The sequence below is a fragment of the Mustela putorius genome, unplaced genomic scaffold (assembly GCF_011764305.1).
Source record: "Mustela putorius furo isolate JIRA1106 unplaced genomic scaffold, ASM1176430v1.1 tig00003845_pilon_pilon_pilon, whole genome shotgun sequence".
Lineage (NCBI taxonomy): Eukaryota > Metazoa > Chordata > Mammalia > Carnivora > Mustelidae > Mustela > Mustela putorius.
The window spans coordinates 5385785-5405618 of record NW_025421998.1 but is presented as its reverse complement, the minus strand read 5'-3'; the positions used below and the strand labels follow the sequence as shown (position 1 = coordinate 5405618).

The 19834-nt window shown below is 45.3% G+C and overlaps 1 protein-coding gene across 2 annotated transcripts in view; it reads right to left on the bottom strand.

Annotated features, from left to right (window-relative positions):
* Positions 1–11928: 11928 nt before the first annotated feature.
* Positions 11929–19834, bottom strand: part of VOPP1 (VOPP1 WW domain binding protein) — a 108401-nt gene continuing 100495 nt past the window's right edge. For both annotated transcript variants that reach the window (XM_004739372.3, XM_004739373.3), the window contains one exon: positions 11929–14507. In XM_004739372.3, the coding sequence (XP_004739429.1) occupies positions 14317–14507 (191 nt within the window). In that variant the 3' untranslated portion in view covers positions 11929–14316. The remainder of the gene's footprint in view (positions 14508–19834) is intronic.

Here is a 19834-nt window from a genome sequence, read left to right as displayed (position 1 = left end):
TCCCACCCCCCCCACCACTTCAAACCCCTCAGATTGTTTTTCAGAGTCCATAGTCTCTCATGATTCACCTCCCCTTCCAATCTACCCCAAATCCCTTCTCCTCTCTAACTCCCCTTGTCCTCCATGATATTTGTTATGCTCCACAAATAAGTGAAACCATATGATAATTGACTCTCTCTGATTGACTTATTTCACTCAGCATAATTTCTTCCTGTCCCGTCCATATTGCTACAAAAGTTGGGTATTCGTCCTTTCTGATGGAGGCATAATACTCCGTAGTGTATATGGACCAAATCTTCCTTATCCATTCGTCCGTTGAAAGGCATCTTTTATTTTATTTATTTATTTGACAGAGAGAAATCACAAGTAGATAGAGAGGCAGGCAGAGAGAGAGAGAGAAGGAAGCAGGCTCCCTGCTGAGCAGAGAGCCTGATGCGGGACTTGATCCCAGGACCCTGAGATCATGACCTGAGCCGAAGGCAGTGGCTTAACCCACTGAGCCACCCAGGCGCCCCAAAAGGCATCTTGGTTCTTTCCATAGTTTGGTGACCGTGGCCATTGCTGCTATAAACATTGGGGTACAAATGGCCCTTCTTTTCACTACATCTGTATCCTTGGGGTAAATACCCAGGAGTGCAATTGCAGGGTCATAGGGAAGTTCTATTTTTAATTTCTTGAGGAATCTCCACACTGTTCTCCAAAGAGGCTGCACCAACTTGCATTCCCACCAACAGTGTAAGAGGGTTCCCCTTTCTCCACATCCTCTCCAACACATGTTGTTTCCTGTTTTGTAAATTTTGGCCATTCTAACTGGTGTAAGGTGGTATCTCAATGTGGTTTTAATTTGAATCTCCCTGAGGGCTAGTGATGATGAACATTTTTTCATGTGTCTGATAGCCATTTGTATGTCTTGATTGGAGAAGTGTCTGTTCATATCTTCTTCCCATTTTTTGATATGTTTGCCTGTTTCGAGTGTGTTGAGTTTGAGGAGTTCATTATAGATCCTGGATATCAACCTTTTGTCTGTACTGTCATTTGCAAATATCTTCTCCCATTCCGTGGGTTGCCTCTTTGTTTCTTTGACTGTTTCCTTTGCTGTGCAGAAGCTTTTGATTTTGATGAAGTCCCAAAAGTTTATTTTCGCTTTTGTTTCCTTTGCCTTTGGAGATATATCTTGAAAGAAGTTGCTGTGGCTGATATTGAAGAGATTACTGCCTATGTTCTCCTCTAGGAGTCTCATGGATTCCTGTCTCATGTTGAGGTCTTTTACACATTTTGAGTTGATCTTTGTGTACGGTGTAAGAGAATGGTCGAGTTTCATTCTTCTACATATAGCTGTCCAGTTTTCCCAGCACCATTTATTGAAGAGACTGTCTTTTTTCCACTGTATATTTTTTCCTGTTTTGCCGAAGATTAATTGACCATAGAGTTGAGGGTCCATATCTGGGCTCTCTACTCTGTTCCACTGGTCTATGTGTCTGTTTTTATACCAGTACCATGCTGTCTTGGTGATCACAGCTTTGTAATAAAGCTTGAAATCAGGTAACGTGATGCCCCCAGCTTTATTTTTGTTTTTCAACATTTCCTTAGCGATTCGGGGTCTCTTCTGATTCCATACAAATTTTTGGATTATTTGCTCTAGCTCTTTGAAGAATACCTGTGGAATTTTGATAGGAATGGCATTAAAAGTATAGATTGCTCTAGGCAGTATAGACATTTTAACAATGTTTATTCTTCCAATCCAAGAGCATGGAATGGTCTTCCACCTTTTTGTGTCTTTTTCAATTTCTTTCATGAGTATTCTGAAATTCCTTGAGTACAGATCCTTTACCAAGAAACAAGAGCCCAGGACCTGACGGATTCCCTGGGGAATTCTACTAAACTTTCAAAGAAGAAATAACACCTATTCTCCTGAAGCTGTTTCAAAAAATTGAAGCAGAAGGAAAACTTCCAGACTCTTTCTATGAAGCCAGCATTACCCTGATCCCCAAACCAGGCAAAGACCCGACCAAAAAGAAGAATTTTAGACCAATATCACTGATGAATATGGATGCTAAGATTCTCAACAAGATCCTAGCCAGCAGGATCCAACAGCACATTAAAAAGATTATCCACCATGATCAGGTGGGATTCATCCTTGGGCTACAAGGATGGTTCATCATTTGCAAATCAATCAATGTGATACAACAAGTTAATATGAGAAGAGAGAAGAACCACATGGTCCTCTCAATTGATGCAGAAAAAGCATTTGACAAAATCCAGCATCCATTCCTGATTAAAACGCTTCAAAGTACAGGGATAGAGGAAACATTCCTGAACCTCATCAAATCTATCTATGAAAGACCCACAGCAAATATCATCCTCGATGGGAAAAAGCTTGAAGCCTTCCCACTGAGGTCAGGAACACGACAAGGATACCCACTTTCACCACTCTTGTTCAACATAGTATTAGAAGTCCTAGCAACAGCAATCAGACAACAAAGAGAAATAAAAGGTATCCAAATTGGCAATGAAGAAGTCAAACTCTCTCTCTTTGCAGATGACATGATTCTTTATATGGAAAACCCAAAAGACTCCACCCCCAAACTACTAGAACTCATACAGCAATTCAGCAACATGGCAGGATACAAAGTCAATGGTGCAGAAATCAGTGGCTTTCTTATACACTAACAATGAAAATACAGAAAGGGAAATTAGAGAATCGATTCCATTTACTATAGCACCAAGAACCATAAGATACCTGGGAATAAACCTAGAAGTTTCTTTTAACACAACTCTTAACAAAAGGTTTTATAGCTACACTCTTGCCTTCCATCTTTATACCATAGTTTTCTGACAGTACCCTGAGTTTTATCTTTGATCAGAAGCTACTTCTTAATTTTAACATTATTTGCCATCTAGAGGTCTGAGAATTTCCAAAAACACCAAGTCCTGACCTCTATACATTTAATAGTCCTCTATTTAGTTTCTTTCTTGGCTCTTACAATTTGCAGGCATACCTTGGAGATAATCCTAAAGCAGCAAAATACACATTCTTATCGAGTGCACATGGAAAATTCTCCAGAATAGATCCCGTACTGGGTCACAAATCAACCCTCAACAAGTACAAAAACACCCAAGATCATATCATGCATATTTTCAGACCACAGTGTTATGAAACTGGAAGTCAGCCACAAGAAAAAGACTGAGAACACTTCAAATACATGGAGGTTAAAGACCATCCTACTCAGGAATGAATGGCTGAACTAGAAAATTAAAGAAGAAATTTTGAAAAATACATGGAAGAAAGTGAAAATGAATAAATGACAGAAGCCTTTGGTATATAGTAAAGGCCGTTTTAAGAGGGAAGTATATAGCAATACAGCCCTACCTCAAGAAGCAAGAAAAGTCTCAAATATACAAACTAACCTTACACCTAAAGGAACTAGGAAAGGAGCCACAAATAAAGCCTAAAGCCAGCGGAAGAAGATAAATAATAAAGATTGGTGCAGAAATAAATGATATAAAAGCAAAAAGAAATCAATAGAACAATTTAACAAAGCTAAGAGCCAGTTCTTCAAAAGAATTAATAAAATTGAAAAACTCCTAGCCAGACTTATCAGAAAGAAAAAAGACCCAAATACATAAAATCATGAATGAAAGAGAAATCATAACCAACAACACAGAAATATAAGAGAATACTATGAAAAATTATATGCCAACAAACTGGGCAACCTGGAAGAAACAGACAAAGTCCTAGAAATCTACAAACTACCAAATCTGAAACAGGAAGAAATAAAGAAAATTTTAACAAACCAATAACCGCAAGGAAATTGATTCAGTCATCAAAAATCTCCCAACACACAAAAGTGTTTGGCCAGATGGATTCCCAGGGAAATTCTACTGGATATTTAAACAAGGGCTAATACCTATTTTTCTGAAACTGTTCCCAAAATAGAGATGAAAGGAAAAGTCCCAAACTCATTCTATGAAGCCAGCACTACTTTGATCGCAAAACCAGACAAAGACTCCACTGAAAATATTACAGACTTTATCTCTGATGAATATGGATGCAAAAATTCTCAATAAAACACTAGCAAATCAAATCCAACAGTATATTGAAAGGATTATTCACCACAATCAAGTGGGATTCATTCCTGGATGCAGGGCTAGTTCAATATTCACAAATCAATGTGATATACAACATTAATACAAGAAAGGATAAGGACCATATGATCCTCTCAGGAGATACAGAAAAAGCATTTGACAAAATACAGTATCCTTTCTTGATAAAAACCCTCAACAATGTAGGGTAGATGGAACATACCTCAGTATTATAAAACCCATATATGAAAGACCCACAGCTAATATCATCTTCAATGGGGAAAAATTAAGAGCCTTTCCTCTAAGGTCAGGAACAAGACAGGGATGTCCACTCTCACCATTAGTATTTAAGATACTACCAGTAGTCTTAGCCTTAGCAATCAGAAAACAAAAAGAAATAAAAGGCATCCAGACTGGCAAGGATGAAATCAAACTTTCACTATTTGTGGACAACAAGATAGTCTATGATGTGGAAAACCCAGAAGACTCCACCAAAAAATTGCTAGAGTACACGAGCTCATCGAAGTTGTTGGATATAAAATCAATGTGCAGAATCTGTTGCATTTCTATACACCAATAAGAAAGCAACAGAAAAGGAAATCAAGGAATCAATCCTATGTGCAACTGCACCAAAAATAATAAGATTACCTAGGAATAAGCCTAACTAAAGAGGTAAAAGCTCTGTACTCTGAACTATAGATCACTTATGAAAGAAATTGAAAAGGACACAAAGAAATGGAAAAGCATTCCATGTTCATGGATTGGAAGAATAAACATTGTAAATTGTTTGTGCTACCTAGAGCACTCAATACACTTAATGCAATCCCTATTAAAATGCCATAAGCATTCATCACAGAGCTAGAAAACATAATCCTAAAATTTGTATGGAACCACAAAAGACCCCAAATAGGCAAAGCAATTCTGAAAAAAAAAAACCACACAAAAAAAAACTGGAGGCATTTCGATTCCAGATTTCAGGCTATATTACAAAGCTATAGTCATCAAGACAGTAATGGTAATGACACAAAAACAGACACACTGATCAAATGGAACAGAACAGAAAACCTAGAAATGGACCCACAACTATATGGCCAACAAATCTTTGACAAAGCAGGAAAAAATCTCCGATGGAAAAAAGACCGTGTCTTCAGCAAATGGTATTGGGAAAACTGGACAGCAATATGCAGAAGAATGAAATTGGACCACTCCCTTACACCATACACAAAAATAAACTCAAAATAGATGAAAGACCTAAACGTGAGACAGGAATCCAAAAAACTCCTAGAGGAGAATACAGGCAGAAATCTCTTTGACATTAGCCATAGCAACTTCTTATTACACATGTCTCCTGAGGCAAGAGAAACAAAAGCAAAAACGAACTATTGGGACCTCATGAAGAAAAAACCTTCTGCACAGTGAAGGAAACAATGAACAGAACTAAAAGGCAGCCAACAGAATGGGAGGAGAAATTTCCAAATGACTTATCTGATAAAGGGTTAGTATTCAAAATATATAAAGAACTTATCAAACTCAATACCCCAAAACAAATAATCCAGTCAAAAATGGGCAAAAGAGGGGTGCTTGGGTGACTCTGTGGGTTAAGCCTCTGCCTTTGGCTCGGGTCATTATCTCAGGGTCCTGGGATGGAGCCCTGCATCAGGCTCTCTGCTCAGCAGGGAGCCTGCTCCCCCCCCCCACCTGCTTCTCTGCCTACTTGTGATCTGTCAAATAAATAAATAAAATCTTAAAAAAAAACAAAAAAACCCATGATGGTAGAAGAGATTTTTTTTAAAAAATGGGCAAAAGACATGAACAGGCACTCTTCCAAAGAAGACATCCAGATAGTTAACAGTCATATAAAAAGCAGCTCAACATCACTCATCAGCAGTGAAATGCAAATCAAAACCATGATGAGATTATCACCTCACACCTGTCAGAATGGCTAAAATGAACAATACAAAAAATAACAGGTGTTGGCAAGCATGTGGAAAAACGGGGAACCCTCTTGCACTGTTGCAAATGCAAACTGGTGCAGCCATGCTGGAGAACAGTTTGGAGGTTCCTCAAAAAGTTAAAAAAAAAAAAAAAAGAACTACCCTACAACCCAGCAATTGCACTACAGGTATTTACCCAAAGAATACAAAAATATAGATTTGAAGAGGTATATGCACCTTAATGTTTATAGCAGCTTTGTCAACAACAGCCAAACTACGGAGAGAGCCCAGATGTCTATCAACTGATGAGTGGATAAAGATGTGGCATGCCTATACATATAATGGAATATAACTCAGCCATCAAAAATGACATCTTGTCATTTGCAGCACTGCGGATGGAACTAGAGTGTATTATGTTAAGGGAAGTAAGTCTAGTCAGAGAAAAACAAATACCATATGATTTCTACCATATGTGGAATTTAAGAAACAAAATAGGTGAACATATGGGAAGGGGGAAAAGGAAAAAGAGAGAGAGGCAAACAAACCATGAGAGACTCTTAATAATAGAGAACGAACTGAGGGCTGGTGGAGGGAGGTGGCTGGGGGATGGGCTAGATGGGTGGTGGGTATAAAAGGGGGCACTTGTGATGAGCACTGGGTGTTGTAGCTAAGTGATGAATGCAGATACCAATATCGCACTGTATGTTCACTAAAATTTAAGTTTAAAAAAATAAACAGAATGGAACAAAAACCTTAAAGTTAGCCCAGTGTGGATGAAGCATAAGTAAACTGTGTGGCAGCCATATGGTAGGTTACTATTTAATCTTGACAGGGAAGGGGTGGGGAAATATTTTAATGCCATGAAAAAAAATGTTGGAGTAAAACAGGGCACAAAAGATTCCTATTTTATTCCCGTGTGTGTCCTTAAAGCAAGAGAGCTAGAAAGCCTGGAGAGATACCCAACTGTTAGCTTGGGACAGTTGCCAGGGATGTTCCTTTTCCTTAATGCTTCGTGTTCAGTCTACATTACATTTTCTGTAGTGAGCACATATTCCTTTCATAATTAGTTTAAAAAACTAAATCCATGGGTTTGGTTACTTTGAATGAAAAATATTAGCGGGGATTTTCTCGAGATGTATGAAGCATGACCCCGTGTGGGGACCCCTTGGGTCCTTCCTTGCCTCCACCCAGTTTCACCCCCGCCCCTGCACCCTTGCAGTGGCCCTGGGAGGCATGGGCCCTGAGCTCAGCTGGTTGGGGCCGGCCTGCCGTCAGCTCCCCTTGTGCCTCTCCCTTTTGGAGCGGTGCTGGGGGGACCCCAAGTGCTCTGCTTGGTCCTCACCCCACCTGTGTGCCTCTGTGGCTCTATTTTCCAGAGGGCGAAACGGAGACATCCGAGCTTCCAGGATCCCAGCGGTGGGGTGACACACTGGATTCGCAGTACCCAGGGACTGGCCCTGCCTCCCGCCCCACAGTCACACTGCAGTTCTGCCTGGGCCTGGATCTCTCTAGGACAGGGTGCACACCAAGAACACCTGTCCCATTGTGTCCTGTCTCCTAGAGTGGAAAGCCAGTGCCTTTACCCCTGCCATAAGGTGACGAGGCCAAGCTTTCTGAGGAAGGATGACTCAAGCAAGAGCAGAAGGCACAAAAATAGAGATGATCTCCAAGGTCGGTCCGGCCAGTGTGTCCTTGGCAGGTTCTGGGGCTAACACAGTGGGCAGTGGTCTGGGCTAGAAGTGGATAAAGCGAGCCTGAGCTATAAGGAAGTCCAGAACTGGGAAACACCTTCAGGGCACTAGACCAACAGACTATCTTTGCTAGGCCTCCATGTCTCTGTGAGGGATAGGGGTCACCTAGAAGGGTTCCTGGCTTTGCTTCTTCCAGGGGAGCACAAAGAGGGTGGAGAAACCATAGTACTTAGGCAATTGCTCACACAGAGAGCTTTTTTGCACTGGGCCTGTCCTGGATGGTAGAGCAAAGGACAGCATGGAGGACAGCCAGCCTGGCCCCAGGAGACCAGAGCCCTCACCACCCATCGGACTCTGTTGATCCTGTCCCCACCCCCACCTTCTGTACCTGTATTCTAGGGCTAGCCATAGACGTCAGGTGCAAGAGGTCCTGGACAACTTTCAGGCCAACCTTGTCATATTTGAGAGAAACTTGTCCAAGGGCATTCAAGCGGCCAGCAGATTTTTAGGGATGAGCCCTCTGATGAGAGGACACGATTTCTGCAATTTCATCTTGATCTCTTTGTGCATCCACACTGTCACACTGGGAAGTTCTGCCAGACAATGACAAGCACGAAGTGATGGAATGATTGCCTTGTCCTCCCTTTAGGTGATGATTAACAACCTGCTCCTTCCAGAGACATCGGGTTTCCTTGGAGAACTTGGTGAGAACCAAAGGAGTGATGGACTCGTGTCGGGCACACATTCGGGGCAGGAGACCAGTCCTCGCATCATTTACCAGACCAGGAACATACGGGGTTCCCACTAAACCTGTCTCCTGGGTACTCCTTAACAGCACCTGATGCTGTTTTAGGACCGGCTCTCCAGCATCTTTGGACACTGGAATGAAACACTGAGCTACAATGGAGGGCCACCACCTCTTGCACTGCCTACAGAGTGCCAAGAAGCAATTCAACCTTTTACCCCCACCCCCCCAAGACTGGCTTGTCACTGTTGTCACAGGGATCTATCATACTGGATATCTAGAGAATTGGGTCAGTTCACTAACAGTTGCGAACTATGTCACAGGAGGTTGAATTTCACCTTCAACCTTTTCATAATTAACTTAATTTTTATCCTTACTGGATTATGTGGTAAACAACCAGCAAGGACATAAGAGCTGAACATTTTCTTACGCACCCTTGCCCCACACTGTCCAATAAAGCAGTTACTGCACACGGGAGATGGTGCTAGTGAGCGTCACATTCATACAGGATTTGGAAGACAGCATGGAAAAAAAAAAGAATGTTAGCATTTCTTTTTAATAAATTTTCTATTACACATTGAGATGATGAAAATAAATTTCACTTTTTTTCATCTTTAGTGAAAAGCTATTGGAAACTTAATATATAAACATATTTGGCTCACAGTATGTTTTTGATGGATGGTGCTGGTCTAGAAGAGCTATCTGAAAGCATTCCTCCTTGCAGAGTTTAAAGCAAAGTGCAAAATTCCTTTCTTCCACAAAACATGAAGAATTGTTTGTAAGGGCTTGTGTCCGGGCACGTTCCAAAGGTACATGCCTGGTATCATTCTCCTGCTCCTGCACAGTGAGTACCAGGTCTGTGGCAAATGATTCCAGGGCCTCGGGACTGTTTGCAATTTCCAGAGTCCAGAGAGACAAAAGCAGCTCCTGCTAGCATTCCTGTGACTATTGAAAAGAGATGGAGTGATGCCCCGCCTCCCTCTTCATACTCTTGGGACCAGCACAAGCACTCCCTCCCTCTGCCTTCTTCAAGGGTGGCAGCAGGGAGAGAAGCGTGTTGATAATCATAATCAATCCCCCATAGCATTTTAGGAGGGCTCTGTGCCCAGGAATGAAGCAGGATCCCTCTTGGATAGTGCGAGACTGCCAGTCCAAAACAGGAACATTACAATAACAAGTCCTGGGGGGATGGGAGACAGCAAAAAAATACCCAAAGTAATAGAAACATACAAGAATATTGCTTGTAATTCATGGCTTATTCTGGGGGTGCTCACCAATCGCATCTTAAATAAATGGCGAGGGAAAAACGCCCAGTGCCGGGCAGCACACACCATGTATTTTCTACCTTTGTGTAATCAGGGTCCAAAAGGTGGCAAATACAAGGGGATGTATTCAAAGATTCTCTCCCATACGCCCTGGGTCTCATCTGCTGACAGATGGGCAAAGGATTAGGTGGGAGTTCATTTTCCCTCCCTGTGCTTTAATTTCTCTTGCTAAAGGAACTGAGGAATGAGGGAGAACAGAGGATTTTCAGTATTTGATGACTCTCCATAGTGTGTCTGGTACAAGCCCGGTAGAAGCAACAGGTAGTGTAGTTCTCTCTTATAGTTGAGGAAACAGACCTGAGATCATTTGAGTGATGGAAACTTAAGCCGTTTGTCTGAAGACACAAGCTAACAGTAGACGCAGGGCAGGAGCAAGGCTGCCCATCTTCGGAGCCCACAGTCCAGCCGTGATACACAGTGGGTAGTTACGCCCACGCGGTTTGCCCTCATCTCTACTTTGTGCTGTCATCGTTGGCACTGAAAGAGTATTAGCAATTGAGAACTTGAAACTGTTAAGGATCACTTCAGCTGAAAGATGCTTGGCCAGTTGGGTGGAAAGGTCGGTGCAGTGCAAGTCAGGAGAAGGCTCAGCTGACCTTTCCTCCGGGGCCACAGGAAGCCTGCCCGCCTGTGGTCATGATTTCTCACAGGTCCTTGGGTTTCTGCTTTGCACGGATCTCTCTATAACCTTGCAACCAGGGCTGCGGGAACAGGATGGCAGCCCAGATTATGAATGTTTTCATTGACTGATACATTAGAAAATACTTGTTCTAATTGACTAATGCATTAGAAAATGCTTACCTCACTTTAAAAAATTAAATGATTCCACTAACCCATCTCCCAACGCCTTAGGACACAGAGCGTCTCCGCTGTGAGAAACAGACTGCGGGACTAGCTGCTCCCCTTACCTGGGGTCCTGGGGCACAGAACACGGACCCCCGGCAGAGCTGCTCTCCAGAACGCCCACAGGTCAACACCTTGGCAAGGGGCCCTTGCCCATGCCTGCTCTCTGCACCTGTGAGCCTCACTGTGGACTTTTTGGAAAGCTCTCACCTCCCCAGCAACCGTCTCTGAACATTTCAGCTTCAGTCTTCTCTCCCAATCAATCCTAGCTGGCATCTTCTAGTTAAGAATTACTCCGAATTTCTGTCTTGTATGTTTTTTTGCTGTGAGAGCCATTACAGATTTCTTGAAGTTCAATGACATTTGGAAGGAACAGAGACCGTCTGCCATCTTAAGTTAGGACCTCTGACTTGTAAATAAGGCCGCTTCCAGTTTGCTGGAGGGAGTTGATAACCCGGTGGGGGTGTCCTGAAAATTAGCCCCGACTTCACCAGAGGAAGCTCCTTGACCTCTTCTGGCTTATGCCCTGTCCTGTTTTAAGATCCAGTGTTTCTTTATAAACATTATCTCACTTGGGGATTCATCTAAAATGCCGACTGTGGCAGCTTTAACCTCCAACAGATCTGTGAGAGAAATGCAGTTTCTGACCCAGCAGAGCTGTATTTATTTTTTCTTTCTGCTCTCCTTCCTTCTCTTTCTTCCTTATTTCTCTTTTCCTTTTCTCTTTTTCTTCCTTTCCTTTCCTCTTTTTTTCTTTTCTCTTCCCCCCTCCCCTCCCCTCTCCTCTCTCCTTGCCTTCCTTCCTTCCTTTCTATTAAGCAGGCTCTATGCCCAGGGTGGAGCCCAACGCAGGGCTTGGACTCACAACCCTAAGATCAAGACCTGAGCCGGGACCAAGAGTCAGATGGACGCTCAGCTGACTGAGCCACCCAGGTGCACAAAAGCTGCATTTCTTAAAATCAAGGCTCACCTACTCATAGAAAACAGATCCAGGCCCCCTGGATAACTAATTTCAGTATTACCTGTGCGTTTATCTAATTTATCCTTCTTTCTACTTGCTTCAGATTATTTTTTCCTTAGCCAGACTTTTAAAATGTATTGGTGAACCAAACGTCCCTTGCATTCTTTGATGGCCTCTAATTGCTGGTGCTCCTAAGGTTAAGGGCACCACGGGGCCTCCTCCACCCCACCCCCACCAGGGGTTGGGGATGACCCATGTATGACCCATGATCCACTGTACGTCCTCCCTCATTAGAAACTTCGTTTCCACCCTCTTTCCCCCTTCCCAGGAAAACAGTCGAAGCATGTGCCCAAATTTATTTTTTATTTTGCATACATAGGAAATGGGACTCTATCAAAAGAGAACAAAAAAGAGAAATGAGCCAAATGTTGCAGAGGAAAAACATGCACAGATCTGCTCCCAGCTTACTCCTAATCACTGACTCTATAAGACTTCGACACACCAGGAGCTGGACCTACTCCGGGAGGGGGACACAGTCCACTGTCAGCACAGACGGAACGAGAAGGGCCAGGAGATGCCACCACGAGTGGAATTTCTACGCACAGTAGCAGTGTTCGCTGTAGCAGGGTTCTCACCCAGGTTCGAGGGAAAACAAAATTTATCTTCACAAACATGGAATACAAAATTCTTGAGCACTACCTAAATCATTCAGTCTCTGAGATCATTTGTTATTAAAAAGAGAAATGAAATTTAGTCATGGATATTTGGGTGCTTATTCAACTGCACCCGGATCCAATTCCAGGGGTGGCCCTTACTGTGCTTCTTCATTAAGACAACAACAACAACAAAAAAAGGGAGAAATTTAAGTCAAAAATGCAAGATGAAAGACCCGGAAGAAGAGGAACCTTCTGGACCCATGTAGTTGTCCTTGTTGTAAACAGCAAACGTTGTGCTTTGTTGTCTCCTTTGGATCAAGGACTAGATGAGCGGAGGTACTGCTGTCAGGGACAGGAGTTCGGAGGTCACACGAGGCTGGCCGAAGACACCAGCAGCAGCATCTGTGTTTAAAACCTGTGTTTCCAAGGGCCCGTGTTCGGCTCCCAGCATTTCCTGTGGAGTTCCCTGGGAGGCTTGCAGGTTCTCCATCTTCGCAGGGAGGTCATTCTGGGCAAGGTGCCGCAGTCCTATCCTGATCTCTCACCCAGGAGGAAAGGGACGCCCAGACTCCTGGTCTGGCGGAATGAAAACACTCAGCATCCATGCAGGTGACATGTTCAGAAGCTCAAGTCCAATGAGTAACAATTTCTCAAGAGGCTGGTCCAATTAGTTATTACAAAAATAACCCCCCGCCGCCCGCCGGCCCTATCCCACTACTACACACACAGGGACCCTCCCATCTGGACTACGCTGCTTTGCCTTCCTACACACCACCGGCTGGATCTCTGGGGGTTCACCTGCACGGCCAGCACTGCTTACTGCAGAAGCCGCACCTTCCTTTCAGCCGGGTGACCCCTCACTAGAGCCCAGCGTTGAGACGCGCTTCACTGCCAGGGTTTGCATTTCCAACCACATCTTCTATTCTCATTTTGATTAAGCTGTCAGTGAAATCTACTCAGTACTTTTTAAAGAGATCTTCCTGCAGTCCTGGGATTCTGCATTCCTCTTTTTTTCAGCAAGCTTTTCCTCTTTAGAGAACACCCCCCCACATACACACACATCTGCTGACATCAAACTGCAGGCCTGGCCTGCTGCCCCAGGGGCCACCACTCTCCAAGGGGATGGTGTGACTTCCCAGCCGGCGGTGCCTCTCCACTTGGAAAGTGTCCATCACAACCACCACCAGGGCTGCCGAAGGAAGGGTGTGGAGACCTCTGGTCAGACAGCTGCTGACATTCAGAGAAGACGCTCTGAGTCTGACCTTAAAGGACAGGACTCTACACGAGCTTCCACAGACTCACTAGAAAGCCCAGGGTGGGGTTGGGCGGGGAGATTGGCAGGGAGGTGAACCATTTTATTTTTGCCCAGTCAGACCAAGAGTTCATAAAATGCAATGTCCCAGTTTGACGCAGGAATCCATTTCCCATAAATTGCAGTAACTTTCCTTCGTGATTTTCGGGTAACTGTAGACATTCAAACTTGACCTCATCTGGATCCGCATCTCCTTGAGGTACACAGTCCCCTCCCAGCCCTGGCTACGCAGAAGGGAAGCCACTGTCACCTCTAGGAAGTGAGTAGAGACAGGAAGTGCTAGGAGGCTTCTCCCACAGCAGAGCTTCACAGCTTCCTGAAGAGGAAGACTGACAGGACGAGGGGCTCCGAGAATGGAGCCTGGGAGGCCTCACTTCCGTGAGCTGCCTGCTGTGTTCTTGGGCCAGGAGTGGTTTCCTCCTCGTACTCACCTGCACACACGGGCCCTGCCTTGCCTCCTTCTCCTTAGTCTCTCTCCTGAGGATCTAGGGTGTCAACCCTTGAGGACTGTCCACACTCTGCCAGAGCTCAGATTACATCAGAAACAGAAGCAACAGAGGAGACACAGGATAAATTCAAATATTGGTCCTCCACAGAAAACTTGAAAGGGAGCTGTGCTTGCTTTGAAGATATCAAAGAGGAATTTGCCCTTAGTGGCTCAGAAGACAATTCCCGGAAGCGAACATTGATGGGGACTGAGAGGTGCGGTGAGAGCGCCTCTCCCCTTTCCTCCTGAGGTCGCACAGCAGGCGCCGGGCAGTGCCCGCTACTTAGCCTTCACCACCTGTTCATATGGGGGCGGGGGCGTGTTGCAGTAAGAAGGGGGCGGAGGGTAGGCCATGCTTCCCTGGGGTGAGTTGGGCTGAACCTGGAAAGCCATCGGTACAGTATTTCCGGCGGGATTCATCCCCGGTCCTCCAGGGTCGGTGTAATATGGCAGCCCCGGCTGCTGCGCTCCTGAAAAGAGAGATTAGCAGATATGAACACGGCAGAGAATACGCAGAGCCCACCACACCAGAGCAGTGTCCAGCCGGGGGTCTGTGGAGACCAGCACTCTGGTCCTTCACTCACCTGGCAAGCATGCAAGCCCAAACATCTGAACACAGTGGGGCACCTGGGATACGGTAACAAGCTAGAGCCACACGTGAGTCCCTGGCCTCGTGGGGCCTGTGCTCTACTGGGGTGTAGAGGGCCGAGAGGGCACACACAAACTCACCAGCAGGGCCAAGTGACAGGACGGACATTGACAGGATCAGACATGGTATGTGGCTGGTCACTAACTCAAAGCCTGAATGATAAACCCAGGAGGCTCTGCAAAGAGCTGGGGAAGTGTATGCTAAAAAATTACCAATGGAGAGAGCCGTTTCCACTCTCAAGGGAGGAAAATCGAGGCCATAGTAAAGTAAGCCGATTCACAGCTCCCTCCTGGAAGAGCTGGAACGGGACCCTGGTTTCCTGACTCTTCCAGAATGATCACTGGCAGCTGCACACGCCCTCTGAGAACACAGTTTGCCAGGGTGGCCAAGTTCACAGACAGGGAGACAATGGGAGCAAACACCAGAAGGGCGGGTTTAGGCATCCGCGGAATCTGTTTTCCTTCGGCACTGCTGGAGGAGATGGTCGTCTGCTTTACTCCGACAGTGAGGCTATCAGATGCAGGCTGACTCCCCTGCTTCAAGCTGGGGTGTAGGATGTGGGAGGGGGGCGTCCAGAAAACAAAGAAGGTGACAAGACTAGTGTAACTCTCATTTTAATGGGTAGGAATATGTGAGCTGCTACTTTAGAGCCTAGTTTTTAGATCTGCTAACTCTGATCATGTTGATAACACTACAGAGTATGGGATGCATAAACAAAGAATTAAGAAAAACAAAACAAAACAAAACTGTGAGCTTTCGGTGTGTCCCAGGCTAAGCTAATTTTGTGGGTAGACTTGGGTCTATTTTTTGAGTTAGGCCTCATGTAATTCAGAAAGATACCTAAGTGTCAGAGAAGTCATCCCTGTACATATATTGGTTAGGGCCTTTTTTTTTTTTAAATTTCCAAGTGTCTCTTTCTGCAGTTTAACTGAATAAAGGTCAGATTACTAGGAAGACGCTCAACAATCTGTGTAAGGTGTCACAAACCTGGCATACGGCAGATCTTGGAAATCTACAAATGTGCAAAAGGAGAGAATGTAAGACAGAAACCGAAGGCCAGAAAGGTATTCCAGGGTGTCAGCATGAGAGCAATCGGGCACAAATTGCACCTTTACCAACCGCCGCCTCATCTCGCACCTGTACAGCCCAGCAGACAACACCTGCTCCCATCTGTGCATCCCTCCGTGACCTTGGATGCATTTGCTCACAAGCCCATGACTGGCCATGATCATGAGTTTCCCAAGGGCAGAGATTATGATTTATTTATCTCTGGATCCCTGTATATTTTATATAAGCAAAAAATTAATTAAAGATTTTTTTTTTTAAAACAGGCAATTGTAATAGTTTGTAAAAGACATCATCAAAGTCCTTGACTATGAAAGAAGGAGAGATTATGATGTTCAGGAAGAATAACCGAAAGGCCCCAGGGACCAATTTAATGTGAAACGCTTGAGGACAGAGAAGAGGTATGACTAGAAAAGACCCTGGTTTAGGGTCTTGATAAAAGGGCCCAACCAAAAAAGAGGGGATACAAGGAAAGAGAGGGTGCAGGGTAAGGGCAGGGCCAATGAAAGCTCCACGCTGGGCCTGCTGGAGCTGAGGCAGCTTCAGGACTGTCCTGTCAAAGTGGGGACAAAAACATGGGTGGGTTAAAACCACGCAGGAGGTGTGCAGGGAGGCAGAAGGATGGCTGAGGAGAGAACTGCAGGGCAGACCAACATTCAAGACCGGAAAAGAACCCCAAGCACGTGAGGTGGCGGAGAAGAAAGCAAAGGAGCCCGGGGAGAAATAATGAAACAGTGAAATAGGGGTTGGGCCATGCCGGCAAAGGGAAAGGGGAATTTTTAAGGAAGTGACTGGTCCTCTACAATGTCAAATAGAGGGCAAAATAAGAACAGCAAATTTCCATTGGATATGGCATCTGGGATTTCTCCTCAGGAGCTGCAGTACAGTGGGAGGTACCAAGGGCAGTGGCGACACTCTCAGGGCAAGGAGGGAGAAGCCCAGATGAGGGGAGAGGTAGCAGTTGAAGGGTCTGCAGGAAGGAGAAAGATGTGTGTTTAAGGATGGGGAAAGCTCCCGATTGTGTACAGGGAAGAGGGGCACATATATAGGAAAGAAAATGGACTTCTAGGGAAGAAGATAAGCTCAATGAGGGCAGGGACCTCATCCGTCCGCTTCAACATCTGCACCCCACTGCCTAGCCGGGAGCCTGGTGTACAAGAGGACACCAATTCCTTCTGCTGAATGTGCGGAGGAGCACGGGGAACCCACAGTCGTGTTGGAAGGAGGACCAAGGTGCTTGTAGCAAACAACCTCTTTATTGAGCGAATCGGGGTGGGAGGTTATCTGAGCAGATTCCAAATGCTCCAAGAAGAGATGGCCATGGACAGTAGCAAAATAGTGACAAGGAGTGACAGAGCCCACTGGTATGGGATTCAGTGTGACAGGGTTTATGAATAAGAGGAGAAGCCAGACACCAAAGGGATGCCAGCACCATCTCTTTACCCTGTGGGGGTAGAACATGGGGGAAGAGAGCCAAGCCCTTCAGGACTGAAGGTTCATGGCAGAGGGTCCAGTGAGAGAAAGAAAACATGTAGAGGATTCTATGAAGAAGCTGGAGTTACAGGAAGACTGTTTCTACAGTAGACAAATCGGAAAGAATCTGGAGGAGTGAGTAAAACAATGGTGGCCACACAATCGCTTCTTCTGTTTCCTCGTATTAAGTAAGTGTCTATAATGGCAATTTGTATGTCATTTGTATTCCATGGGTATACACATGTATTATATGGGTATGGTGTGGGGATAGTAAGGGGATGGGAATGTGATCAGAACTGTGTGTGTGTGTGTATGTATGTGTGTGTGTGTATATATATATATATATATATATATATTTAAGATTTACTTATTTGAGAAACAGCAAGCACAAGCAGGAGGGGCAGAGAGAGGAAGAGAGACTCTCAAGCAGACTTCCCATTGAACATGGAGCCCAACATGGGGTCCGATCTCACGACCCTGAGATCACAACCTGAGCCAAAACCAAGAGTCGGACACCTAACTGGCTATGCCACCCAGGCACCCCTAGAATCGTACGCATATCCTTGAAGATGCTGAGGCTCAGAAGAATGAATGAAGCAACTTGCCAAGGGCACAGGGCTGATATCTGGAAGCACCAGGATTTGAACATAGGAGTGTAGTGGAAAGCCCAGGCTCTTTCCACTAGGACAGGTGTTTCTCATAATTGGGTGATGAGCTGGGAGAAGAAGTTCAGGCTAGAAAGGGACAGGAAAACCAGGAAGATTGATGACACAATGGGCCTGAGCTCCAACCAAAAATGAAGGGCTTGCCGAAGAACTGTCAACACAGACTTCCCATCTCGGCTGCGCTCTTATCCAAGGGGCACACCGTCTTGTCTCCAGAAGTCATTTCATTCTTTAAGGCCATCATCTCTTTTCTCTTTGAGCATCTAAGCATGATCTGAGAAGGAACTCTAGATTCAGCAAAGGTGAGTAGGAACTTCTTAAAGAAGTCAGTTGACAATAGCTCCTCCAGTGAAGCTCTTTCCCACCTAAGCTGAAGGATGTTCTGGCAGCCAAGCATTCTTAACAATGAACTTGCTACCACTCAACTAATCTGACTGGCCTGCAACTTGGCAATGGATGAGCTGGGGCAGTCTTTTCTTGAGATGCACAAGGATCTGGCTGGTAGCAGAGAATGGAGTGGATATGCGGAGACTGCCTGAAGAAGACTGTGTGGCCCGGAAGAGACGGAAAGGTTTCCAGCCCTAGGGTGTCCCCATTTCCAAGAGCTTCCATGTGTCTTTATAATGAGCCCCCACTTGGAGTTAGCTCTATGCATTTCGGTGCTCTTTTCACTCTACCTACTGCCTGTGTTTTCAGTTTAATCAGACCCCATATCCCGCCTTCCCACATCCATGTCCTCTAGCCAGGCTGCTCAAGGTGTGCGCAGGTCTCCTAAACACACTGCGGGAGACACACGCTCATCCTTTCCACCCATGACTCAGACTTTCTGTATTTATTCTCCCTCGTGGTTGGGGTCCCTCTCTTCACCAGCCCACTCACGGGACTGCACGCTAATTCTCTCATGAGGGATAACAGACTGTCTGTAACCAGGTTCTTAGTGGCTTCAGTCTTGGTTCTTACTGCCCTGCCTTATGCTCTGCCTCCCAACAAGAACCTAGTTGCTTGTATCCAGCTCACCTCTCCCTTAGCCCTCACCAGAGAGCATTTCCGGGGTGTTCCACACGCAGACCACTCCTCCGTCTCCACACCACCTCCTCCTTGTCCTCCTTGTCTAGGTAATTCCCATTTATCTCTCAAGTTTCAGATCAGAATCGCCAACTCCAGGAAGCTACATCTCACTGCCCACCACTCCCTTCCTGGCTGGATTAGGTACCCTGTCATCCTGGCATCCAGAACAGTGTAATTTCCTGAGCTTTCTGCACATGGAAATAGGATCATTCATCTTGGAACCCTCCAAGTACAGAACAGCATGTAGCATGTGATATTCCATAAATACAGGAGATGAATGACTGAAGAGGGACGAATGGTGATGTTGCTTTGGATTTCGCCTCTGCTATACTGTGCTGGGCACATTTGGCAGTTTCCTGAGGCACATCTATTTCTGATACAACAGGAAGAACAGGCTGCCCCAGCCCAGCAAGCCTGCGTCAACCCTGCCCATCACTCCTGAGAGCAGAGGCATTCGAAGATGACCTCAACTCCCTATCACAGATGACAGCAGGGTGGGCTGTGGTCTTTGTATCAGAGATGAGCCTCAGGCTGTGACTAAGATCCATGCATCATGGCCACTCACACCAGATGATAATGAGATGCACTGGCAAGTGTGTCCAATTCAACTGGCATTTTTATGTTAAGAGTCACAACTCATGGATATTGCTGGGAATTAGGAGGATAGGGTTGAAATACTGAGGATGGAGAGGCACTTGGAATATTAAAGAAACAGAACAGATAGGAGGGGGATAAATTATGTATTTGCCAGGAACACGAGCCCTTAGGTGAAAACACTTGGCAAACACAGGGATGGAACATGCTGGAAAGACTGGTGTGGGTGGAAGGGCAGCGGAAACAGAGGATGGACCCTCGAAGAACACCTGTCCAGGTGGAG